This window comes from Rhinopithecus roxellana, chromosome 16 (genome assembly GCF_007565055.1).
Source record: "Rhinopithecus roxellana isolate Shanxi Qingling chromosome 16, ASM756505v1, whole genome shotgun sequence".
Lineage (NCBI taxonomy): Eukaryota > Metazoa > Chordata > Mammalia > Primates > Cercopithecidae > Rhinopithecus > Rhinopithecus roxellana.
In genome coordinates, this window is record NC_044564.1 from 25,587,003 (window position 1) to 25,614,771 (window position 27,769).

The following is a 27,769-nucleotide window of genomic DNA, read 5'->3' on the forward strand; positions in this document are numbered from 1 at the left end:
AGAAATAATGTCTAGATTCTTTTTTCTATATTCATTTAAATATGAATTACATTTATTTAAATGATAAAATGGTAATACAATGGGAAGGAAGCAGTGACTAAGAAGAGACATGAAAATGTGTCTGAGCTTGAGAGTTGCAACAAATGTTACCAGCCAAAGAAGTCTGTTTAATGTGCTTCATGCATGCAGGTTCATCTCTTTGACTCAAACTGTTTAAACTTATAATTCCATCATGGCCACTTTAAATAATTTTGGAAACAAATATATATACTTTCACATATTTAAAAAAATCATCACTCTCCAATGTTTCTGTTGAATCAGACTTTTACATGATGTTGTTTCATAAAATATGGTAGGCTTTGACATGTATGATTTTATCATATAAGTACCATAACTCCTCAGCCAAAAATTTAGCATTTGACTCTAGTAGAAGGCTGAGTTCTGTACATTGTGTTCTAAAGACAGACAAAAATCTAGAGATTTTCTTTCAAAGGAAAAGCAGATGAGGCCTCCCACCACCCTCTGAGCCATTAAATTGCTTTGCCAAAGTCACACCTTTAATTTATTTGATGAATTTAATGTATTTATCTGGTAATTTATGTAATTCAGCAACATGTAATTGTATCTTCCCTTTTGGTGCCATGAAATGCTAGGTAATGCCACCTTAGGAGCGTTGGGTGAGTTACTTAATATTTCTTGGTTTTACTTCCCTTATCAAGTAGATAATGGGGCTAGAGTGGACAACTATACTGTATATCTCCAGCTATAAACTTTTGTGGTAATTGGATGTAAATTTGAGGAACATCTCATTTTCCAGGATTCTGCACTAGCTAGCAACTCAGCAGTTTCACTCGGCTCCTTGTGTTGTGGCAAACTTTGGTTCCTCTATTTCAGTGAGCACCTTCACTTTTTTGGTATCCCAGGATCCAAATGAAAAAATAAGGAGAACAGGCAGTGGGGAAAAGAATAGCTTAGTGCAGAAAAGGGAAAGCTGCTTTTCTGTTTCTGAGGCCCCACATGTCACATCCTCTCAATCTGGCTATTTCATGGAGAATCCAGCTGACAAAGACAGAAGACACATTTTATGCCTGTGTCTTTTTGTTTCTCTGTTGTTGTGTTGGTATATTTATACCACAGAAGTAACTGTGATCTGATGGAGAACTAGAAGTAGAATCAGAAGCCCTGAGGAAAATCCTGCAGCTTGCTTATATTTTTAACCTCTCTTCTTTAAGGATTGTGATAATTAAATAAGTTCATCAATGTATGTATGTAGAAGTGCTGAGTACAATGTCTAGATTTATGATTTAGTAAATGTAATTCTTACAACTGACTAAAAAATGTTGAGTCAAATCACAATAGAATATGATCAGGGAAACAGAACTTTTAAAACTTTGAGAGATTTTATCTGTCCAAATAGATGTGGAGGTAAAGCTCTTGCTCTAGGGTGGTGTCTGGGTTAGATATCAGAGTATAAATATAATTTTCTTTTTTCAAGATTTTAATTTAGTCAAAATTTTTAACATTTAACTTTATGCTTTGAGTTTGTTGTAATTCAGAGAAAGGTTTTTCCAATTCTGATATTCTTAAAAATTCTCTAGAGTATGTGTGTGTGTTTACTTTTATGGATTCATTGACATCAAATAAATTTTTGAGCTTTTTGAAATGTGTGCTAAGGTTCAAGGTTTTGCTTCAACTTTTTCTCCAGTTTGATATCCACTTACAGCAACTTTTAATTCCATGAATGTATAGGTTGTTCTTTCACTTCAGAAATAACCATGATATGTTATTTTGTTGAGTGTTAGCTAAAAATTTGTTTTGTTTTATTTAGGATTCTCAGAGTTACGGAAGAAAGAAGGATGTGATGTATGGAAATGACATATTGAAGAGAGACATTGCCATGCTCAAACAGGAATTATACACAATAAAAAATGACAGTCTCAGAAAGGAAAAAGAATATATTCAGGAAATTAAAAGTATTACAGAAATGAATGCTAACTTTGAAAAGAGTGTAAGACTTAATGACGAAATGATAGCAAAAACAACGGCCCAGTATTCGCAATAGCTTAATGAACTGAAAGCTGAGAATACAAGGCTGACTTCAAAATTGGAGAAGGAAAAACACAAGAAAGAAAGACTAGAAGCTGAAGTTGAATCGCTCCATTCTAGCCTGGCCACTGCTATACATGAGTACAATGAAATTTTGGAAAGAAAAGACCTGGAACTAGTTTTATGGAGAGCAGATGATGTTTCTGGACATGAAAAAAATGGATTCCAGTATTTCTCAACTAACAGATACGAATGAGTTGCTTACCAAACAGCTTTCTAAAGCTCGGGTGAAGTTCAGTACCTTAAAAGGTAAGCTTCATGAGACAAGAGATGTTCTCAGGGAAAAGACACTGGCTTTAGAAAGTGTACAGATGGACCTAAAGCAAGCGCAGTAGCGATTAAAGGAAATGAAGCAGATGCATCCAAATGAGGAAGCTAAAGAAAGTCAATCCTTTGGAAAGCAGAACTCTTTAGAGGAGAGAATACATCAACAAGAACTTGAAAATCTATTGCTTGAACAACAACTAAAGAACGTTTATAAGGAAGGCAATAATAAAGAGTCATTAATATCCAAGAAGACTGTCTTGAGAATGGAAAGGAAGATCTTACAGAAGAAAAAAATACGGAATTAATGAATGAATATGATTATTTAAAAGAAAAACTGTTTCAATATGAAAAAGAAGAAGCAGAAGGAGGAGTAAGTATGAAGAAAACTTTTTAACCTTCTGGAAAGAAAATTTAAACATTTCATTCTGGCTGTATGTTGAACCTAGTTCAGTATAAAAATAAATAGATGAAAATGTGTTTACCATACTGTATAATTCCATTTACATGAATCATCCAGGAAATACATGTATAGGCACAGAAAGAAGATTAATGTTTGTGTAGGGCTGGGGCTAGAAATGGGTGGTGACTGCTAATGGGCATGAGGGATTGTCCTGGAGTGATGAAAATATTCTCAAGTTGGATTGTAGAGATGGTTGCACGACACAGTAAATTTACTAAAAATCTTTGAACTGTTGGTTAAAACAGATAAATTCTATAAATCGTATTTCAACAAAGTTGTTTTAATAAAAATCATATTTCCACAAAGCTGTTTTAATACAAAACCAAAAAAAAATATGTTTACTGTATCAGCTTGGAAACATACTTTGTTTCCAGAAAATAAAAGGTAGAACTGACAGATGCTTTCCTTTGAGTAAAGACATTATGTCACCTATGAAATTTTAGTAGATACAGAGCAATGTTGATAAGGGAGGTAGTCTTGTACTACTGAAATAATACATTTAATGTCTTTATGTTGCCACATTCTAAGACCATAATGAAGTGGGTAAATGGAAATGCTTGTACCTGAAATGTGTATTTTGAAATTAAGATTCAATTAAGTGAGCCGGTTTGACACTTAATTCTAGATTTCCCAGATGAAGTGAAGTTCATTGCTGTGTTTTGTGATCCTTTTCCTTCAGTGGCTCTCTCTTTTATGTATTTTGGTTGGTATAACTTTGTTTTGATTCATACCAATGTGACTTAAGTCTAAAAATATGTCAGTCTCACATTATGTATTTTTCTGACCACTTAGAATTTTAAAAACATCGACTTGTTATAAAATCACAATTTGGAATAAATGTCATAAATTTTAGCAAAAAAAAAATTTGATATAATGTTCCCACTGGTAGGTATTTTATATAATTTACTGTGAATATTTTATGAATAATTAGCTCATAATTTGCATTTTAAGTCTCAATGACTGTCATTTAGATATCACTCTTTCCCATACAAGGATACTTGTAGCTGTCTGTGATTTATGAGTTTGACATTGAATCCCCATTTTCAGACTAATGAGGGGGTGGCAGAGTTCCCGGAGAATGGGATGGAAGTGAGTACAGGACACAGATGTAGGAGTTGAGGTCAGGGAGGGAGTTAGAGGCCATGTTACCTAGCGCCTTGAAGGCTATTGGAATTTTACTTTTATTCTGAGATAGGAATCTGTTGGAAGGATTTCAACAGGTGACTGAATATGTGAGGAACTTAGGTTGAGTTGAGGGTCTAAGATGAATGAATAGTGGGCTAAATCCATCTGTCATGAAAGAGAATAATGATTTGGCAGGAAGATAACACCTTCTGTGTCCCTCACTGAATTCAGTAATAAAGAAGAATGTGTACATATGAGGAAACGAAAGTGAATCTGTGTATGTGGTAATAATTTTCAAAGTATGTATGCTAGAGTTAAATATTATTAACATAATTTAATAAGGCATTTTATAAAATTGGTAACAAAAATATTTTATCAGGTGATTGTGAGACAACTTCAAGTAGAACTGGCTGATCACCTTAACAAATTTTCTATGTCAGAATCTCTACTGGAAGATACATCACATCGTCATATTAATTTGGATGAGACACGGGCTTCAAAGAAGAAATTATTTCAAGTAGGAAGTCAAGTATGTATGGAATTTAACATGTAGACCATTAATCTGTAGCTGGTTGAATAATATAAAGTGTTTTAGGATACTAATTTCAGTGGACAGCTTGATTTTGTAATTTCATTATAATTGATTATTACCATTTTATTATCTTTATAACGTACTTATTTCTTCAACTCTGGCTCTTGTTCTGACATTTTGAAAAATAGTTGCATATGTTTTCTCTTACAATGTTTACTCTTGGGAAAGTTGAGAATGATAAATCACTCCTCACAGAAAATTGACTTTTTTCCTGTTAAACAGTATTTTTAGATAATTTCCTTATTGTCTTGGTGAGGCAAGCCAGATTGAGTCAGAGGAGAATGTTTAATGGAATATTGCAGAAAGTTGTCTTATTTCTTCACTTTTGTGAATGGACACAGAAGCTGTGCCTATTCATTTCATGGATTCTAGGTTAACTTGTACAGAAAGTCACCATACTGTTCTTTGAAATGCACACGTTTTAGGTTAATTCACAAACTACTTGAAAAGTTAGGCATTGTTTTCATCTTCCTTTCATTTAAAATGTACTGTAATGGCATAAAAATATTCAGATCTGATAGAGCATGTACATCCAAAATAGAGAGCTGAGAAAATTATCTTGATCCTACCGTGAGATTTTTAAAACAATTTCACTGAGAGATAATTCACATGTCAGACAGTTCAACCATTTAAAATGTACAACTCAGTGTCTGTTAGTATATTCATAGCATTGTGTAATCATCAGCACAATCAATGCTAGAACATTTTCACCACTCTGAAAAGCAACCCTACATCTCTTAGCCATGACTGCAACCCCTCTCCACGTCTCTCCACCTACCCTTACCCCATGTCTCTCCACCTAGTTGTAGGCAACCACCGTCCACTTTTGTCTCCGTAGATGTGTATGGTCTGCATATTTTATATACACAGAGTCATACAATATGAAGTCCTTTCTGACTGGCTCTTTCACTTAGCAGAATGTTTTCAGGATTTTATCCATGTTGTAGCACATATCAGTAGTTTATTCCTTCTTATTGTCTAATAATAGTCTATTTCATGGCTACACCAGTTTTCCATTCATTCGTCAGCTGATGGACCTTTAGGTTGTTTCCACTTTTTAGCTATTATGAAAACAGCTGTTGTGAACATTCATTTACAGGTTATTGTATGGATGTATGTTTTTATTTCTCTGCCATTGGACTTGATCCTCAGCGTTAATTGGGCAGATGTCAGCCCCAGTTTTACCCATGCTGTCCTTCCTGCCTTCTCAGTTCCTGCTCATCTAGCCTCATTCATTCAGACCTGGCAGGCAATTTCCTCTTCATGAAGCTTTCTCTGACTATTCTGACTCTCACTGACCTTACATCTCAGCACTTGTTGCCCAGTCTGCAGAACAACTTAGCCCTTAATTTGACGTGGCTTTTATTTTTGATGGAAGATAATTTTGTCTCATCATAAATTTGCTTAAAGGGAAAATAATATCTGACATGCATGTCACCTATCCTTGTATAAATTGAAAATATTTTAGCTTGGCAGCTTTTAGCATAGAACAAAATATACCATATCAATTATTTCTTCTTTGAGACATTAACACAGTAAGTCTTTTATTCTGTGTATTTTTAGCAATTAAATATGAAATTAAAACCAATTAGTCTAATAGAGGAGAATTGTTCAATCAAATGCTCATGTTTTTCTCAGTATGAAAAAAGAATCTAAATTTGCCTTCCGTCACTATGTAGCCAAAACTGTATTTCTGGATGGTTGCCAGTTTGTCAGCTGAACAGTTCTGGCTGCAGCTTGTCTGATGAATGATAGCACAGCCCCTTAATCCGAGCACTCAGCAGAGTACTCATGAAAGCAGTGCCACAGCAACAGCTTCTGGGAGGGAATTGATTCAGAAGCCTTGATTTAGCAATAGAGTCCAGGGTTTTCAGCTTCGTGGCTCAGCCTGTCTCTGCTGGTCATGTCGGTTATGTACTACTCAATTCAGGAGGTGCTGTTTACATTGTAGTACGTACATGACTGTTGCCCACTGAGTCATATGGAGAGAAAAGTAAGCTATAAATTATGCGCTCCCCGTTTGCTGCCACATTCAGTGGTGTGAAGAATGATTCAGTGCAACTATAGGAGACCACTCACATTGGAATGCCACCTGCCTAACGTGTACAATTGTCAAGATATAAAAAAGTAAAAATTACCATGCTAATAGCAAATATTATCTGTAGCTCACTATGTACATGGACTCTTCTAAGTGCTTCTAAGCAAATCTTATCTGTAGCTCACCGTGCACCACGTACTCTTCTAAGTGCTTCATGTCAGTCCCCGGTTTAATCTTCCCAACATCCCAGTGAAGTAGATGGTATTATTCTCTCCATTTCATAGATAAAGAACCAGAGACACAGAAAATTAGTTTTCTCAAGTTCACACAGCTAGTATCTGGTAGAGCTGGGATTCAGACCCAGGCCTTCTGGTTTCTGTGTAGAACTGCTTCTCAAACCATTGCATGGAACACCTGGTTGGTGAGGTGGTTCATACCAGTAATTCTAGCACTTTGGGAGGCTAAGGCAAGAACAGTGCTTGAGCCCAGGAATTTGAGACCAGCCAGAGCAATATAAGTGAGACCCTGACTCTACCAAAAAAAAAAATTTTTAACAAATGAGGCATGGTGATGCATGCCTATAATCCCAGCTACATTGGGAGGCTGTGGTGGGAGGATCGCTTGAGCTCAGTATATCAAGGCTGCAGTGAGCGGTGATCAAGCCATCGCACTACAGCCTGGGTAGCAGAGCGAGACTCTGTCTCATAAATAAAATGTTTTTTATAGATTCCCATAGAGTTGATTTAGACATCAGGCATAGAATTATTAGCCACTGTGATGTCTGCCTTGGGAGTAAAACATATAATAAGGGGCAGCTTTAAACCATCTCAGTCAATAGCTTCTAACTTCTCCAGAAGGTTCTTATTTCATGAGTTCCTGAGCAAGAGACTACCTGGATAAGACATTTGGTGGACACCATTTTGAGATGAAGAATCTCGATTAGGAAGAAGGGAGATCTCTACTTGACTGGAGCTTCCCAATGACATAGTTGAGTGTCCCCAGAAAGAAAGTGTAGAACAAGATGTTCATCATGCCATATCTCTATGGAAAAGGAAATTTTTTAGAAAGAAACAAAGGCAAGCAATTGATAATCTGATTATCATGGGAAAGTTTTCATTATACAAGAAAAAAGGGCTGGGTGCCATGGCTCATGCCTGTAATCCCAACACTTTGGGAGGCTGAGGTGGGTGGATTACCTGAGGCCAGAAGTACAAGAACAGCCTGGCCTACATGGCAAACCCCTGTCTCTACTGAAAATACAAAAATTAGCTTGGCGTGGTGGTGTGCAACTGTAGTCCCAGCTACTTGGGAGGCTGAGGCAGGAGAATCACTTGAACCCAGGAGATGGAAGTTGCAGTGAGCCGACATGACACCACTGCACTCCAGCCTGGATAAGAGGCTGTGACTCCATCTCAACAAAAAAGAAAGAAAAAAAAAAAAGGACAAAGTATAGTGGTCGAAAAAAGAAGAAAGAAAGAGAGAGAAAAGGAAGGAAGGAAGGAGAAAGAGGGAAAGAAAGAAAGAAAGAAAGAAAGAGAAAGAAAAGAAAGGAAGGAAGGACAAAGTATGCTGGTCAATATCCAAAGAAAAAGGAAAAAAAAAAGAAAAGAAAAGGAAAAAGGACAAAGTATACTGGTCAATATCCTAAGGGTGAGACAGCCTCCCTTCAAGATTAGAAAATAACACTATATTCAAAGTAACATCAATAAGAATCAACATAAAATAGACAAGATTCACTATCTACAAAAGTAATCTGCACCAAGTAGCCATGTATGAGTGTGTGGTTGAGAATATTGTCTATAATATGTGTACTAGAAGGAAGAAGCCTCAGTAAAAAGGTCAGAGTTGGAAATATATATTAGGGAATCCAGGTTAATCTTTGGAGATTTTAGGAGTTCTGAGAGAGTTTAAAAAGAGGAGTAGCAGCCGGGCGTGGTGGCTTATGCCTGTAATCCCAGCACTTTGAGAGACCAAGGTGGGTGGATCATGAGGTCAGGAGTTCAAGACCTGCCTGGCCAACATAGTGAAACCCCATCTCTACTAAAAATACAAACAATTAGCTGGGTGAGGTGGTGGGCACCTGTAATCCCAGCTACTCGGGAGGCTGAGACAGGATGATCACTTGAACCTGAGAAGTGAAGGCTGCAGTGAGTGGAGATCGTGCTGTTGTGGAATCAGGAGGACCAGAGACAGACCTTGAGGTGTATACAGGAGGATATCTTTATTGAGTGTATTCAGGTCCAATGGACTCAACTTTTGACAAACTGGCCCCAGAACAAAGACAGCACTTGACTTTTTTTATGCACACTTCAAAAAGGGGGTGGGCTAGCTTGAAGCAGGCTTACAGTTAGAGTGGTGTGAAAGCACGGATACAGAGCAGAACAATTAATTAAATTGTGACAGGTTCATAACTCAGGATTACACATGACCTTTGCCAAGCAACCCAGATATCTGTTATCTAGGTTTTGCTCTAAAGAGCCGTACACTGGTTTATCTCAAGTTTCAGTATACAAAGTGATGAAAAGTAGATCTCTGGATGAGACCATGTGTCATAGAGTCCAATGGAAGGGGAGAAACAGGATAATAGAAAAGCCACAAAAACTAGACAAAAGTTATTATTTGTTTTTTATAGAAAAAATAAACTTTATTTAAAGAGATGATAAAGAGACATGGAAAGACTAAAACTTACAGGTGAATACTTACAGAGAATGACAGTATTTAGCTCAGCCTGAAGATAGATGAGGATCAAAAATGTAATGGGAACTAGTAAGAGTTTTCTAAAAATCGTCTTAATAAGATGTAATTTAACTTGGAATATCTTAAACTATTAATGACAATGTTTCTAGAGCATCTTTGTAAACTAAAATGTAAATATAGCTACCTTTATTTTTTTTTACTAACCCTTAGTATTTTATGTGTAAAAATTCTCATTTTTAACAAACATTTTTGGCAGTTTAAATTTCAGAAAAGATAATGATGAAAGTGTGAATCATTTTTAGCTGTTTTAAGAAAATGACTATTTTTGAAATCTGTCCTTATTGGCATCAGGTTTATAAAATGCACTTTATATACCTGCCTAAATACATATTATTCATCAACTTATGAGAAATAATATTTTTAAGATAGAAGAGGGTCTCTAGATTTTGCAAAAATAATTTTAAACCCTTTGTTTTCAAGCCTGAAGAAAAACACGAAGAATTCAGAAAACTTTTTGAGTTAATATCATCACTGGACTATAATGTGGATCAAATGAGAAAGAAAAATCATAAATTAGAAGAAGAGACAACTGGGTATGGTTTTCATATTGTAGAACATTTTAACCATTTATTAATTGATTTAACTCTAACTTTACTTGACTAAAACCTAGATACAAATTCATTTTATGTCTGCATTTTCATAATTAAACGAATTCTATTTTAAAATGTATTTCAGAAACTCACAACGCAACTTTATAGGCATGTGAGCAGGAGTCCATGACCCTTGCACTTTTTTGTTGGAATTATTAAAAAATCAAATTTCAGTATAAAAACACAATAACTGATGAAAAAATAGATCTCTGGATGAGACCGTGTGTCACAGAGTCCAATGGAAGGGGAGAAACGGGGCAGAAGTCAGCTAAGCTGCTATGGCGAGGTTGGGATGAAAACATTCATCTTAAAAATATGTGAAAAAAAAAAGAAACAATGCAATCTCAAAAATTTTTTGAATGCCAAAACATTACACTTATTTATTTATTTATTTATTTTTTGAGACAGAGTCTGGCTCTGTCACCCAGGCTGGAGTGCAATGACACGATCTCGGCTCACTGCAACCTCCACCTCCTGGGTTCAAGTGATTCTCTTGCCTCAGCCTCCTGAGTAGCTGTGATTACAGGAGTGCACCACCCTGCCCGGGGAATTTTTATATTTTTAGTAGAGACAGTGTTTCACCATGTTGGTCACACTGGTCTCGAACTCCTAACCTCATGATCCACCTGCCTCGGCCTCCCAAAGTGAGGCATGAGCCATTGTGCTTGGCAATGTATTCTTTAATGGTTTTGAAAATAATAATGACATAATAATATTATTTCTGAAGATATTTTTGCTGTATTTGGTCATCTTTTCTTCCTTTTACAGTGTTCTTCTCTGCTGCATTCAAATTTTTTTAAGACCTATTTGTGTCATTCTTTTAACATCAAAAGTTATCTTGATATATAGCTTGTATTTTGTGTCTGCTGCTGTCTTTTGCTTTTAGATATAAAACATGGAAATTTACTCATTTTACATGGGTACCTCCACTGTATACATGAAGTATACATCTTATTAAACTTTTGTTTTACAGAAATAAATTATCTATGTGTATAAATATATGTATAACCTAAAGAAAAAGAGTAAAATGAGCGTTCATGTTTTGATCACAGATTTAAAAAAAAAAATGGAATGTGTCTTTGAAGTCCTGAACACAGCTAGTTTTCTATTTATTTACTGAGCACTTAAGTTGGTTCTCTGATTCTGTTCAACATTTTTCTGTCATTGTCTTTCTCTACATGGTTTTGTATCTCTTTCATTTTGTTGGATTATGTCAGTAAAGATCTCTAGATCTCTTCTTCAAAGTCTTTAAATCACCACATATCTGTCTCCACCTTTCCTTTTTTCTAAAACTGCCTGTTTTCTTTTTCTCCTCAACTCAGATATTAAAGATGTTTCCTTACTTCTCTTTCTCTACATTGAATGACCTTCTTGATGCTTTTTGTGTGTACTTTTTTTTCTTGTTATAGACTGTGGTCAACGGATATCAAAATGTATTTTTGTGTCTTTTTCAAACATGTATGTGTTTTACTTTTTTTTTTATCTTGGTTACTCATCTCTGGGTTATGGCATATATTTACTAATAGGTTATTTTATCTTAGCATACCAAAAGGGATGTGAATAGTTTATTTATAAAAAACTGTATGGTTAGGCCAGGTGTGGTGGTTCATGCCTATAATCCCAGCAATTTGGGAGGCCAAGGCAGGTAGATCATTTGAGATCAGGAGTTCAAAACCAGCCTGACCAAAATGGTGAACCTCATTTCTACTAAAAATACAAAATTAGCCAGGAATGGTGGCATATGCCTGTAATCCCAGCTACTTGGGAGGCTGAGACAAGAGAATCACTTGAACCCAGGAAGCAGAAGTTGCAGTGAGCCATCATCACGCCATCGCACTTCAGCCTGAGCAACAAGAGTGAAATTCCATCTCAAAAACAAACAAAAAAACTATATGACTATCTTATCACTTTATATGCCATAAAATTGTTGTTCATATTATTTATCTAAGATTATAATTTCATATAGAATGTTTTCAAACTATGTTCAGTTGAAACTGAGAGGATCATAGTTTATAGATTTGTTTCTTTGATATGCCATAACATAATACCTGTTTAAACAATTATTAAATATTTATTCTTACAAATACTTGACCTACTACTTCTGTACATTTCTGCAGATATTAGAAATGACAATAAATATGTTAAATGTATTTGGAAATGAAGACTTCAGTTGCCATGGAGACTTAAATACAGATCAACTGAAAATGGATATTCTGTTTAAGAAGCTAAAACAGAAGGTAATTAAAAAATAATTATTTTATCTTAAAGTCTAGATTACGTATGCAAGACGTGCAGGTTTGTTACATAGGTAAACATGTGCCATGATGGTTTGCTGCACCTATCGATCCATCACCTATGTATTAAGCCCCGCAGGTGTTAGCTATTAATCTTGATGCGCTCCCTCCTGACCCAAACAGGCCCAGGTGTTTGTTGTTCCCCACCCCAAGTGCATGTGTTCTCATCATTCAGCTCCTACTTATAAGTGAGAAGATGCAGTGTTTGGTTTTTTGTTCCTGAGTTAGTTTGCTGAGGATAACAGCTTCAAGTTCATCCATGTCCCTGCAAGGAGCATGATCTCATTCATTTTGTATGGCTCCATAGTATTCCATGATGTATACATACCACATTTTTTTTAATCGTGTCTATCATTGATGGACATCTGGGTTGATTCCATGGCTTTGCTATTGTGAATAGTGCTGCAATGAACATACAAATACATGTATCTTTATAATAGGATAATTGATACTCCAACATAAGGTAATTTTAAATCAGTTTGGGGATTAAAATTATGTAATTTGGGGAAATATTAATGATGGATAAACCCAAATTCAGCCAAAATATCTTTAAGGAGGTTGATTCTGAGCCAATATGGTGACGGTGGCCCTGGATTACTGAATCTCAAGAGCTCTTGAGAATGTTTTATGAGACAGTCAGATTACAGTTTGGTTTTGTACATTTCCAGCAGACAGAAGGTGTAGGGGAAATGATAAATCAGTATGAGGAAGGCAGACATTGGCTCAGCCAAAAGTGGGACATCAAAAAGGAGGGGCTAACAATTCATAGGTGGGTTTTGGGGATTCTTTAGGTGACAATTGGTAAAGAAAATATGTTGTCTAAAACTGGAAATAGGTAGAAAGGAAGGCCTTAATTAAGATAAGGTGGTTACGGAGGTTAAGGTTCTTATTATGTAGACAAAGCCTCATAGCTGGCACCCTCAGAGAAAATAGAGAGTAAAAATATCTTTTCACACTTTAAATGCATCAGGCTCTTAGTTAATCTTCCCTAGATCTGGGAAGACCTAGAAGGGGAGAGATTGGGCTACATTAATGAAGACTTCTTACAGATGCAATTTCCCCCACAGAAGACAGCTTTGTACGGCCATTTCAATTTCTTGGTCCTGCAACAGCCATTTCAAAATATGTCAAAAATATATATATTTGGGGGTAAAATACTTTGATTTTTTTCAGCTTCTTCTCTCTGTGATGCTGTACCAGAATCACGTTAGAAAGTAAGCCACATCATGAGTTAATAAAACCTATCTGATGAGATTTGATAGTTTGAAGGGTGTGATTCCCAGACCCTTTAGATAGAAACTGGGGCAAAAGAATACAAGGTCTTGCTCCTCAATATAAATCTCTTAGTGCTTTAAGCGGTGAAAGATTTTTCTTTTAATTTTACAGACTTGATGCTAATAAAAAGAATACTTTAAAATATATATATATATATTCTATGCAAAAGACATGCTGTTGATTCTCTTATGTCTTGAACCCTGGCCAGTGATCTGAAACCAAGCAGCCCATGTCTCAAGCAGCCCATGTCTCCAGATCACTAGTATCAAATAAATTTCGGGGTACAACAGGTTTATTGAGAAAGAATTAACACACCATGCAATTCACTCATTTAAAATATACAAGTCATTGACTTTTAGTATTTTCAGAGAGTTATGCAATCATCATTACAATCAATTTTAGAACATTTTCATCACCTTAAAAACAAACCCCACATCATTTAGCCATCTTCTAGTTTTCCCTTCCTCCCTCAGTCCTAGGGAACAACCCACCTTCTTTGTATAGATTTGCCTATAAGCCTCTGAAATAAAAAGCAAGTGGTCTACTGTGACTGGCTTATTTCACTCAGCATAATTTTTCATGATGCATCTGTGCTATAGCAGGTATTGATGCAGGGGTTTTGCTCCTTAGTACAGCTAAATCTGGGTTCTTCTCTCATGACCAGGAAAAATTAGGCACATGGACACATTGAAGGGTGAGGAGGACAGAATTTATTAAGTGAAAGGGAAGCTCTCAGCAAAGAGAGGGGTCCTACAATCAGATTTCCACCTCACAATTGAATACCAAGACCAGCACACATGAGCTGAAGAGGCCAGGCTCCTCCTCTGCATAAGGTGTGACTTCCTGGTGGCTCCGCCCCAACCCCCCAGTGCATGTGGGCCTCTGGTCCGCTGCTGGCATGTCCAGGCAAAACCCTGTGCAGGTTCCCTTATCTGCACCAAATGTTTTGTTTGGTGTAGACACTTGTGGGCCCGGTTGGAGATTCTCCGGGGACCATGCTGTATCTGCCTAGGCATTTTGCTGTCTCCCACTTCTATCAGTATCAGTACTTAATTTCTTCTTATTGCTGAGTAATATTCCACTGTGTGGATAAATCAAACATTTTATGTATCCGTTCATGAGGTGATGGACCTTTGGGTTCTTTCCACTTTTTGACTCTTATTAATAATGCTGCTGTATAAGTTTTTGTGCTTGCATATGTTTTTATTGTTCTGGAGTATATAATTAATGACTGGAATTTCTGGGTCAGATGGTAACTTCATGCTTAACCTTTTGAGGAGCTGCCAGTTTTCCAAAGTGACTGCACCACTTTACATTCCCAGCAGCATTGGATAAGGGTTTTAATTTCTTTACATTTTTCCTAACACTTATTTTCTCTTTTTTATTGAACAAAGATTTCATCCTGTGGTGTGAAGTGATACCACAAGGTGGTTGTGATTTACATTTTCCTAATGACTAATTACATTAAGCATCTATTAATGTGCTTATTATCCATCTTTATATCTTCTTTGCAGAAATATCTATTCAAAATCTTTGCCCGTTTTTTAAATTGGGTTATCTTACTATTTATGAATTGCAAGGGTTCTTTCTATATCCTATATATGTAAGTCCCTTATCAGATATATGCTTTTCAAATACTTTCTTCTACTCAGTGTCTTACCTTTTCACTTCTTGATACTGTCTTCTCAGGCACAGCAGTTTTCAATTTTGAAGTCCATTGACTCCATTTTTGCTTTGGAGTCAAGGCTAAGAAAACACTGCCAAACGCAGTCACAAAGATTTATACCAATGTTTTTTTCTGACAGTTTTACAGTTTTAGCTGTTACAGTTAACTGTTTTATTTTGAATTAATTTTTAAATATGGTATTAGGTGAGAGTCCAACTTTATATATTTTTTTTTGCACATGCATACCCAGTTGTTCAACACCATTTGTTGAAAAGACTATTCTTTTCCCATTCTGTTTTTTTGTTAACCTTGTATAAAATCAGTTGTAAATGTGGAGGCTTATTTTTAGATTATCAATTCTTAGTTTGTTTATGTCTATTCTTATACTAGGACCAAATCAAATTTAATGAAAAGGTTTTTTTCAATCATGTTGCATATTACCAGTTGTCTTATGTCATAATAAAAATTAAATGTAGTGGAATATCTTTAACTTCACCTTTTGTGTCTCAAAGAAGTCTGTGGCCAGCTTATACCTTATTTACTCTAAGACATGATGGCAAGTCAGGCTTACAAGATACACTTTCTTTCTTTTTTTTCTCCATTTAAACCTTTAGTCTCTTATCCAGTGCCTCCCTCTATAGTTTCGTTTTCAGTAAATTTTGGTCACAGGATCTGCTGACATAGTCTACTGTTTAGTGCGTTATGTTTTACTAACTCATTATAATTCATAGAATCATCCATAGATGTTTACCATCCAGGAAGGAGAAGTTTAAGTCTGAGCTGCCAGCTTTCCTCAGTGGAAATCAGGTGAAGTCATCATCTTCCAGTTCGCAGATCCTCTTGCCACGTGGTAGCTGGTTCTCTTGAGTAGCACTGTGGCTAATCCTTTTCTTGGTGCAGATCTTGCATTCTCAGAAACCACAGTTTCTATATTGACCTCCTTTGACTGAAAGAGAGATGCACAGCTCTGCTTTCTAGCTCACTAGAGGATTCTTGGAATAAAAAGTTTAACTCATTCCAAGAAAAGTTTTAGGAGCGCAGCAGTTAAAAATCAGGTAATATTCAGCAATTTGTCAGAGACAAATGGTAGATTGGTATTTTGAATTTCAAAATTTCAGAGCCAAGTTGTGTGCTATAGAGAAGCATTGTGGTGTAACATAGAGATGGGATCGTCTTAACTTCTCCATACAAACAAGGTTGGAGTAAAGTAAAGGAGAAATTGCATTTGCTGTCTTAACACTCAAACCTCACTATGTTTATTTTACTTCTGTGAAGTCTAAAAATCATTCTATAATGTTCTCCTTATTTCCTCCTCATTGAGAAAAAGGAAAATGAAAATTGAATACTAGATTGATTAATAAATACTCAAAGCTTCTTCTCTTTTTTCTTTTTTCTTTTTTTTTTTTTTTAGATGGAGCCTCGCTCTGTCACCCAGGCTGGAGTGCAGTGGTGCAATCTCGGCTCACTGCAAGCTCCGCCTCCCGGGTTTGCGCCGTTCTCCTGCCTCAGCCTTCCGAGTAGCTGGGACTACAGGGGCCTGCCACCATGCCCGGCTAATTTTTTGTATTTTTAGTAGAGATGGGGTTTGACCCTGTTAGCCAGGATGGTTTTGGTCTCCTGACCTCGTGATCCACCCGCCTTGGCCTCCCAAGCTGGGATTACAGGCGTGAGCCACCGTGCCCGGATCAAAGCTTCTTCTTTTAGAACTTTCGTTAATTGAAATCACGTAAATATCTGATTTTGGTTATGTAACCAAGTATTTCTAGTTGTTTTTCAAATCATATGTCTTCTTGCTTTGCAGTTTTATTTCATGAGTTGAGGGGAAATTGTAAGGAGACAGACACCCTTGCCTTGTTATCAGAGTTCATAATTGAAGGGGGTTTTAGGAAAAGTTCCTCCTCAGCAGCTTATGTCTCTCTCCTGGTTATCTGCTGCTTCTCAATAATGTTTGTCATCAATAAATTAATCTCAACATTTATTAGATTCTACTTTAAAGGAGAGTCTTTTCTGCTGTATGTTTCTTGTTGTCTCTTTTTAAAACTTATTTTTCTAACAGTTACCCAGAGATTTTTAGCTTAAAAGAAAAACATTTATTTAGTTCATGAACCTGTGGTTTGGAAAAAGCTTGGCCAGGACAGCTTGCCTCTGCTCCCCTCAGCTTCCCTAGAAACAGCTGATCACTTGCGGAAATGGCATCATCTGAAGCTTTGCTCACCCATGTGTTTGATGGTTGATGCTGGCCATTGGCTGGAACCTTGCTTGGGCACTGACACTGGCACTCCCAGGCTGTCTCTGTGGCCTGATCTCTCTCACAATCTGGGGGCTGAGTTTGAAGGGAAAGCAGTCTGAGATAGGGAAGCCACATGATATCCCTTTTACTGCATTCTATTCATTAGAAGGAAGTCAGTAAGGGTGGCCCATATTCTGTTCTTTTGATGGGATAAATATAGCTTCTCTTTTGTTTTAATTGACATGTATATACATAATTTGGGGCTATAGAGTGACGTTTTCATACACGTATATAGTCCGTAATGATCAAGCCAACCAGCATATTTACTACTTCAACCATTTCTCATTTCTTTGAATTGTGAACATTCAAAATCTTCTAGCTTTTTAAAAATATACAATAAATCATAGTTAACCATATTTGCCTACAATACCACAGAACACCAGAACTCATTCCTCTTATCTAACTGTAATTCTGTATCCATTAACCAGACTCCCATCCCCTACCTCTGTGAGCTTTTTTATTGTTAAGAGACGAGGTCTTGCTAGTGAAGTCTGGTATCCGGGCAACGGTAGTCACCCAGACTAGAGACAGTGATTTGATCATAGCTCAATGCAGCCTCAAACTCTTGGGCTCATGTGATCCTCCCACCTCAGCCTCCTGACTAGCTAGGATTGTGGACATGCACCATTGCACTTGTCTGATTTTTCACTTTGTAGAGATGTCTCTCTGTGTTACTCAGCCTGCTCTGGAGCTTTTGGTCTCCAGTGATTCTCCTGCCTTGGTCTTTCAAAGTGCTAGGAAATTACAGGCATCAGCCATGTTGCCCAGCCCTCAATTATGCTTTTCTTTTTTTTTGAGATGGAGTTTTGTTGTGTTGCCTGGGCTGGAGTGCAGTGGTGCGATCACAGCTCACTGCAAACTCCACCTCCTGGGTTCGCACCATTCTCCTGCCTCAGTCTCCTGAGTAGCTGGGACTACAGGCTCCCGCCACCACGCCCAGCTAATTTTTTGTATTTTTAGTAGAGACAGGGTTTCACCATGTTAGCCAGGATGGTCTCGATTTCCTGACCTCAAGATCCACCTGCCTCAGCCTCCCAAAGTGCTGGGATTACAGGTGTGAGCCACCATGCCCCGCCTCAATTTTTCTTTAGCTTCCACATGTGAGTGCGAATGTACGGTATGTATCTTTCTGTGTCTGCACTTAACATAATATCCTCCAGACTGATCCAAATGGCCACAAATAAGAGGATTTCATTTTTTATATGGTGAATAGTGTTCCATTGTGTATGGGTACCACGATTTTTGGTCCATTCATTTGTTGATAGACACGTAGGTTGATTTTTTACATCAGTTGTTGTGAATAGTGCTACAATGAACATATGAGGACAGGTATCTTTGTGATCTATTGGTTTTTTCTATTGCCTGAATACCTGGTAGTGGGGTTGCTGGATCCCTCGACAGTTCCATTATTAGTTTTTTGAGGAAACCTCATGTTGTTTTCTAAGTGGCTTCACTAATTTACCTTCCCACCAACAGCATGTAAGAGTTTACTGTTCTCTGAAACCTCACCAGCATGTGTTATTTTTTACCTTTTCTATGATAGCCATTTATTCGAAATGGAGCAAGAGTATATCACATTGTAGGTTTGATTTGTATTTGCCTGATGAGTAGTGATACTGAACATTTTTAAATGTATTTATTGGCCATTTGTATTTCTTTTTTTTCTTAAAAAAAAAAGCTAATCAGATCTTTTGTGCAGTTTTGAACTCAGATTATTTTTTATACTGTGAGGGTGTTTGAGCTCCTTGTATATTTTGGATATTTACCTTTTATTAGATGAATAGCTTGAAAATATTTTCTTCCATTCTACAGGTTTTCTGTTCACTCAGTTGTAGTACTGTTTGTCTATCGTTTGTTTTTTACCTGGGCTTCTGATGTCTTACCCATACAAATCTTTGTGCAGACTAATGTCCTGAAGCATTTTCCCTGTGTTTACTTATAGTAGTTTGATAATTTTGGGCCTTACATTTCAGTCGTCATTCGATTCTGAGTTTATTTTGCTATATGGTGTTAGATAGGAAGCTAGTGTCATTCTCCATATGGATAGTTTTCCCAGTGCCTTTCATTTGAAGAGGGTGTCCTTTCCCCAATGTATGTTCTTGGCACCTTAGTCCAAAATCAGTTGGCTGTAAATATGTGGATTGATTTCTAGGTGCTGTATTCTATGACCTTTACCCCAAGAATCATTACCTCTTAAAATGCAATTCAAATTACCATGAAACATTTGCAGTTTAGGGAAAGGCTTATGGCATCAGAATCCTTATTTACAGGATTCATTATTTTGTGGTTTTTTGAGATATAATCTTTGTCTGTCATCCAGGCAGAAGTGCAGGGATGTGGTCATAATTCACTGCAGCCCTGAACTCTGGGTACAAGCCATCCTTTTGCCTCAGACTCCCAACTAGCTGGGTCTACAGGCCTGAGCCACCATGCCTGGCTAATTTTTTAAAAATTTTTTGTAGAGGTGAGTGTCTCACTATGTTGCTCTGGCTGATCTCAAATGGCTTCCAGTGATCTTTCTGCCACAGCCTCCTAAAGTGCTGGGAATCCAGGTATGAGCCACCAGGCCTAGCCTAGAGTATCATATTATTTTCAAAGTCTTATTCTGAGAGCAATTTATTGACTTTGGCCTAAATAACTCAATGTGATAGCTCTGAAACTTTTTTTGACAAATTTTGGGGAGTGGCCGTGAGGAAGGGGTTGGACACTTTTCACTGAGAGAACACTCAGTTCCGTTTCAGGAGGAACAAAAACGAATCGTCGGAAAAATAAAAAGATCAAGTGCAGGCGTCCTGTGGCAAAGATGATGATAGTAGAGCGTGTATTTTTGTGACTCGTGGTAGCTTTAACTTTGTTCTTAAAATTCTGAGTAATTTAAGGGTTCACATTTGAAGACTGTGCTACATTATTGATAACATGTTATTGCAAGTACATGCATTTCAAACTTTGTTACTGGTTTTGTATTAGATTATTCGCAGCCTGCTTCACTATCAAGCTCTATTATTTTATTCATGCAGTTTGATGATCTTACGGCCGAGAAGGAAGCTGTATCTTCAAAATGTGTCAATTTGGCTAAAGACAATCAAGTTCTTCAACAGGAGTTTTTATCTATGAGAAAAATACAAGAGAAATGTGAAAAACTTGAGGAGGATAAAAAGATATTGGAAGAGTTAATACTCTTAAGACACATATGGAAAACAATATGGTAGAACTTGGTAAAGTACAAGAATATAAATCAGAGCTAGATGAAAGGACAATGCAGGCAATAGAAAAATTAGAAGAAATCCATTTACAGGTTAGTCTTTTAAAGTCAGGTAAGTTTATCTGTAATGTGCTTTCATTTGTTTCACTGCAAATTATATTTTGGATATGTATATATTGTGTTTCCTCTGCCTCTCTTACAGCAATTTGCTTTGTAGAGTTCTAGAAAATAAGTGGCATCTTTTTTTTCCTTTTAAATATTTTAATTTCCATTATTATTATAACAAAATCAGTATTTCAAAGTAATGATTCTCACTATAGAGTCATTTGATGATTAAGACCAGCTGGCATAAGATAAAACTGATTTAGAAATTATGTGATACTTTTGGATTGGTCTTAAGCTACGTTGTTCATTGTTTACTTTTTAAATTTATACATGGATTCTATTTTTATAGGACCACATTACATTAATACTAACATAATTATGATTTCAAATTTTTACAAATCAGACTTAATTCTGAATTCAGTTATTAGTTTTGTTGATATTGCTGATAAATATTTTAAGCTTCAGCCTCTTTTTAACATATTCAAAATTGCTCTTTGAATCACTGACTCAAAATAAAAGGCAGCAAACATATGGTAATTAGGTTATAATTGTTTTTTTTTTTTTTTTTTTTTTTTTTTTTTTTTTGAGGCGGAGTCTCGCTCTGTGGCCCAGGCTGGAGTGCAGTGGCGCAATCTCGGCTCACTGCAAGCTCCGCCTCCTGGGTTCACGCCATTCTCCTGCCTCAGCCTCCCGAGTAGCTGGGACTACAGGCGCCCGCCACCTCGCCCGGCTAGTATTTGTATTTTTAGTAGAGACGGGGTTTCACCATGTTAGCCAGGATGGTCTCGATCTCCTGACCTCGTGATCCGCCCGTCTCGGCCTCCCAAAGTGCTGGGATTACAGGCTTGAGCCACCGCGCCCGGCCTATAATTGTTTTAAAAATGTATTCTTTTCATTTGTTTTAGGAACAAGCAAAATATGAAAAACAATTAGAGCAGTTAAACAAGGATAATACGGCTTCACTAAATAAGAAGGAACTCACACTTACAGATGTGGAATGTAAATTCTCCAACATGAAAACTGCTTATGAAGAAGTTACAACCGAATTAGAAGAATATAAGGAAGCCTTTGCAGTAGTATTGAAAGCTAACAATTCCATGTCAAAAAAATTTAACGAAGTAAGTCAAAACACACTAACAGAAAATGAATTAAGCTCATTAATTTGTTTTGAAAGTATAATTTTTAGTGAGATGGCTTCAGGAGATCAGTAGGAAGTGACTGCTAATCTGATAATGTAATTTTGGAAAACAATGTTAGTAAATCATCTTACCTTTAAAATGTTCTTCAAGGATAGTTTCTGTCAGAAAGAACAAGCCCCACCTCCAGTGCCTTGGTCACAGTGCTGGAGGCTAATTGCCTTCAGAGATGCTTTAGTTCTCTTTGATCACCAACCAACCAATCTGGTTCTCCCCCAGGAGTTGTTGCTCTGAGTTATTCCTCAGTGCCAAATACTTAATTGTTCTTAGATCATGGGTGAAATGTACAAGGGTGAAACCTGAAACTGGTTTACTAAACACAAGTATTTCTAGATTATTTTTGTTCATTTTAGTTTTCTTAATCTACATTATTTAAGGAGTACAACATGATGTTTTGATATAATTATTTATAGTGAAGTCGTTCTTATAGTCAAGCAAATTAACATATTCATTTTCCCATATAGTTACCCTTCAAATACAAGTATTTTTAAAGGAATCTGTAGAATCTTACAAGTAGAGCTATTTTAGAAGGCAGCTAGGTTACCTGTTAAGCTGTACATCACTGATAGCCATTTCTCTTCCCTGTCGACTTTGAACTTCTTGTTCAGTAGAAATCACTTTAGAAGCACGTATACTTTTTAAGAATGATTTTAAAATTAAAATTGCTTACAAGAGGTAGGCTCTCACACATCTTCTTGTGGAAACACTGTTTAATGGGTAATTTGGTTTACTCTTAGGGCAACTTTTTTTAAAATGCAAGTCGTTAAGAATCATTCAAGGAAAAATGAAATACTAAGCATTTGTCTTTGCTGTCTTTACAGATCGAATAAGAAAATAGCAGTGATCAGCACCAAGCTCCTTATGGAGAAAGAGCGGATGAAATATTTTCTCAGCACTCTTCCTACAAGGCCGGACCCAGAGTTACCTTGTATTGAAAATCTTAATAGTAAAGGACTCAACAGAAAAGATATTTCCAAAACGCCCATAAGAATTCCTACTTCAAACCCACAGACTTCAAATAACTGCGAGAACTCCTTAACTGAGGTTAGTTATATGACTGTTTCTCTTTTGGGTTTCATTTCTTTAATATAATTCTTGTTTATAATTTGGTGAAATACTGAGTTGTTCTGTTGACTTATGCATGTTAAGTAAAGATTATAATTAGCTGTGTTAACACAGAAAGGAAATGGGAACTTTACTTTTTGGGTTTCATTTCTTTAATATAATTCTTGTTTATAATTTGGTGAAATACTGAGTTGTTCTGTTGACTTATGCATGTTAAGTAAAGATTATAATTAGCTGTGTTAACACAGAAAGGAAATGGGAACTTTACTTTTTGGGTTTCATTTCTTTAATATAATTCTTGTTTATAATTTGGTGAAATACTGAGTTGTTCTGTTGACTTATGCATGTTAAGTAAAGATTATAATTAGCTGTGTTAACACAGAAAGGAAATGGGAACTTTACATTTTTTAATTCACTGGAGCTCTCATTTTCAAGAGATACCCATTTGCTAAGTTTATTCAATAAATGTGACTAAACTGACACATTTAAAATTTCTTTAAAAGCTGCATTTAAGTTAGGTTTTAGAAATTGCATGTTATTGCCTAATAACTGACGGTATACTTTGAGATGCTTTGTCTTACTCTACTTGATTGTAGTTTGTCTATGGTTCACATCACTTTTTTTTTTTTTTTTTTTTTTTTTTTTTTGGAGACGGAATCTTGCTCTGTTGCCTAGGCTAGAGTGCAGTGGCATGATCTCAGCTCATTGCAACCTCTGCCTCCCGGGTTCAAGTGACTCTCCTGCCTCAGCCTCCCGAGTAGCTGGGACTACAGGTGCCCACCACCATACCTAGCTAATTTTTGTATTTTTAGTAGAGATGGGATTTCACCATATTGGCCAGGCTGATCTCGAACTCCTGACCTTGTGATCCACCCACTTCAGCCTCCCAAAGTGCTGGGATTACAGGGTGAGCCACCATGCCCAGCCCATACCACTTTTAAAGTTTCTTTGCACCATCTTAACTCTTCTCACCCATAATCACAAGTGAATGACTGGCAACCAAACACTTAACCACACATAGATATTTATTATTTAATAGAATCCAAAATCAGTGCATTTTATGAATTAAATAAACAAAACACTGAAAGATTCATTTCCATTCTTCTGTTAAAAGATTTGTGCTTGGCCAGGTGCGGTGGCTCATGCCTGTAATCCCAGCATTTTGGGAGGCCGAGGCAGACGGATCACCTGAAGCCAGGAGTTTGAGACCAGCCTGGCCAACATGATGAAACCGTGTCTGTACTAAAACTACAAAAATTAGCCAGGTGTGGTGGCAGGCACATGTAATCCCACACGCAGCAACCCCATTACTATACCAGGGGTTTACCTGAAGGAAAATAAATCATTGTAACAAAAAGATGCATGCACCTGTATGTTCATTGTAGCACTGTTCACAATAGAAAGACATGGAATCAATCCAGGTGCACCCAAGGATTGGGTGATTGAAAATCTAAGGTGGATTGGAAAATTCCATATACACCATGGAATACTATGCAGTCATGAAAAGAACAAAGTCATGTCCTTTGCAGCAACATGGATACAGCTGGAATCCACTATCCTGAGGAAACTAAGGCAGAAACAGAAACCAAATATCTTGTTTTCACTCACATGTGGGAGCTACACATTAGGTGCACACTGGCGTGAACATGGGGACAGTAGACACTGGGAAATAAGAACGGGGAGGGACAGAGTGGGCCAGGGTTGAAAAACTACTTCTTGGGTCCTATGCTCACTACCTGTGTGATGGGTTCAATTGTACTCCAAACCTCAGCGTCCCTCAGTATACCTTTGGAAGAAACTTACACAGGTACCACTTTAATTTAGAATACAAACTAGAAAAAAAAAAAACAAAGCAAGAAAAATTTACTATAAAAATTTTTTTCTATAAGAATATAAATTTTTTTTAAGAAAAAATTTATTGAAGTAAAAAATTGGATTGAACTTTTATAAAGGACAGAGTTTTGCTAAGAATTTCAAAGCAATGCATTCATTGCAAAATATGACTTTAATTGTTTGACTTTTTTTTTCTTTCTTTTTTGAGATGGAGTCTCGCTCTGTCACTAGGCTGGAGTGCAGTGGCACGATCTCGGCTCACTGCAACCTCCGCCTCCTGGGTTCAAACGATTTTCCTGCCTCAGCCTCCCAAGTAGCTGGGACTACAGGCACGCACCACCATGCCCACCTAATTTTTGTATTTTTAATAGAGATAGGGTTTCACCATGTTGGCCAGGATGGTCTCGATCTCTTGACCTTGTGATCTGCCCACCTTTGTCTCCCAAAGTGCTGGGATTACAGGCATGGGCTGTCATGCCCTGCCATTGTTTAACCTTTGTACTAATCAAACACCACCTTTCTAAAATTATGTATATCCAGCAGACCAATATTATCTATTTTTCTCAGATTACTCTAAACAGCATTACACAGATACATCTCCTATTATCTAAACTTAAAATAAGTAGAAATTTTACTTATGTGATTATTTTTCTATTTAAGCAAACTTCATGTTATGTCTAGTCACTAAAAATACTAAAGGCCACATTTTGTAAGTGATTTATTATTCTCACGATAATGTCTCTTGTTTAATTTAAACATTATTATTTTTTACTTATTTTAGGTGGAGTCGGACTGTGTAGAACAAATAATTAGAGAAACAAAGAAAAGTATGTTGCCAAAATTTATTAATTAAATTTAGGTTTATTTTAGTAATAAAGTGTAAATAGCAAATGGCATTCCTTTTCATTGTTGGGTTAGTAGATACTATGTTCAGTATCTTTTTCTTACACACACATCTAATGAAAGATGTGAAAACTAAAACTTTCACAGTGAAGAGTATACTTATGCACCATTAATTCATCATGTTCCATAGCTTAAAAAATTCCCAAGAAGTGTATCCATCTCTTTTTCACTGACTACAATTTCTTCACTTTTGCCATCCTCATGGAACTGTCAGCCAGCACACTGAAAGGATTCTCCGAAAACAACGGCATCATCAGGTTCTCAGGGTTTTGGTAGAGATTGAAGGCCAACAGACCTCAGACTCATTTAGAAATACTTAACTGAGCAATAACCGTTCATAAGCAGTCGCTTGACAGATGATATTTTAAATCTCCTGTCGTTTACTGTGTCATTGACTTACATCTGTTCTCAAGAAAAGTTCCAAAATTTTCACCATGAAATACAAACACCCATGTCAATGTAATTCTTGTCAAGTTACTCAGCCTTGTCTCTCACCACTTACCGCACTCTGCCCTTTGCTGTAGCACCTGCCCTTTGCTACAGCACTTTGCTCCACTTTGCTGTAGCAAAGTGGACGGAGTAGAACTCTGCAGTGCTCTTTCTCACATCAGGCTCTTTGCCTTTGCCTTTTCCCTCTATCTGGCAAGCTTTTCCTTGTCCTTCAGGCATCAACCTATGTATCTCCTCCACCAGAAAGCCCATGATATTGACACAAAAGTGGGATAGATATCCTTTCTGTGTGTTCCAGTAGTGCCCTGCTGTATACCTGTCATGGTATCTGTGACTCTATATGGACATTGCCTGCCTGTCTGTTTTTTAGGTTATAGCATATGACTGTTGAGAGGTGGACCATGCCATCTTCATCTTGTAATTCCAGTGCTAGTTTTAGTACCTTAGAACGTGGCTGTTGAGTACATGAATGAAGAATGAAAAAGCTGTGATATTTAACCACAGTTAGAATTTATGCTATGTGTAGATTATTTAATAGTAATTTTGGATTGTAATTGTACATACATATTTCTCATTCTTATTAACTCTGATAATGTTCTCAACTCTGTACATTTTAAACTCACACTTAGTTAACTGAAATGTTTTAGGTAAAGAACGTAATTCTTTCTTTTTCTTTCCAGCTTTTGCTGTGTTGGGCACTTGCTCCCATCTACTTTCTTCTCTAGAATCCACTGGTAAGCCACATCTGATGAAGAGAGTATTTAACCAGAAAATCTTAAGGAAAAGTTGTATGATTTAAAAGATAATAAAACTTTATTACTGGGCTATTTACATGAAATTTTAATTGTTTCTCATAAAATATGTAACATCACAATCGTTACTAAATTTTTCACGTACTAGAATATTTCTGTGTCATATGTATGATGAAAATTTATATGATATTTTAAATGACATTTTTTAGCCTTCTTAAGTTTTAAGTGGATCTTGCAAATGAACACCAGTATTATTGAGTTTGGCATACTCAAATTGCCCAAATGTCAGCTGTTTAAACAGCCAAACAACCAAGTCATCATTGACACTTTAGTAAAGGTCATCAAAGGCTTATTTGTATTTTACGGTTTTTATTACTCTATATAGTAGGAGACTTAAAGAGTACCTACCAGGTTTGTCCATACTAATGTTATGATTTTCAAGTGTAGTTCAACCATTTTTTGTGTGGAAATACTTTGAGGCTCTGTAAATATCTGGTTACTCCTCAAAACCCATTAGATTTAGCATTTCGTGGGTGACTTGTGTTTGAACAAGTATTACTATGATGGTTGCCAGATGATTTTCTTGTTCTCTTCTTTGTTCTACATGGAGAAATAACACCAATAAATAAGACCGGGTGCAGTGGCTCACTACTGTGATCCCAGCACTTTGGGAGGCCAAGCCAGGCAGATCACGAGGTCAGGAGATCAAGACCATCCTGGCTAACAGTGAAACCCCATCTCTACTAAAAATACAAAAATTAGTCAGGAATGGTGGCGGACGCCTATAGTCCCAGCTACACGGG

At 36.7% G+C, this 27,769-nt stretch overlaps 1 protein-coding gene across 1 annotated transcript in view; it reads left to right on the plus strand.

Moving 5' to 3' along the window:
* Positions 1 to 27,769, plus strand: part of ANKRD18B (ankyrin repeat domain 18B) — a 59,041-nt gene that overhangs the window by 23,249 nt on the left and 8,023 nt on the right. Inside the window, 13 exon segments of the mRNA XM_030919174.1 lie at positions 1,829 to 2,260; positions 2,262 to 2,604; positions 2,607 to 2,743; positions 4,338 to 4,487; positions 9,766 to 9,878; positions 11,345 to 11,393; positions 12,053 to 12,172; positions 20,478 to 20,634; positions 20,637 to 20,755; positions 21,673 to 21,876; positions 22,777 to 23,007; positions 25,643 to 25,688; positions 26,895 to 26,948. Coding sequence (XP_030775034.1) covers positions 1,829 to 2,260; positions 2,262 to 2,604; positions 2,607 to 2,743; positions 4,338 to 4,487; positions 9,766 to 9,878; positions 11,345 to 11,393; positions 12,053 to 12,172; positions 20,478 to 20,634; positions 20,637 to 20,755; positions 21,673 to 21,876; positions 22,777 to 23,007; positions 25,643 to 25,688; positions 26,895 to 26,948 — 2,155 coding nt within the window.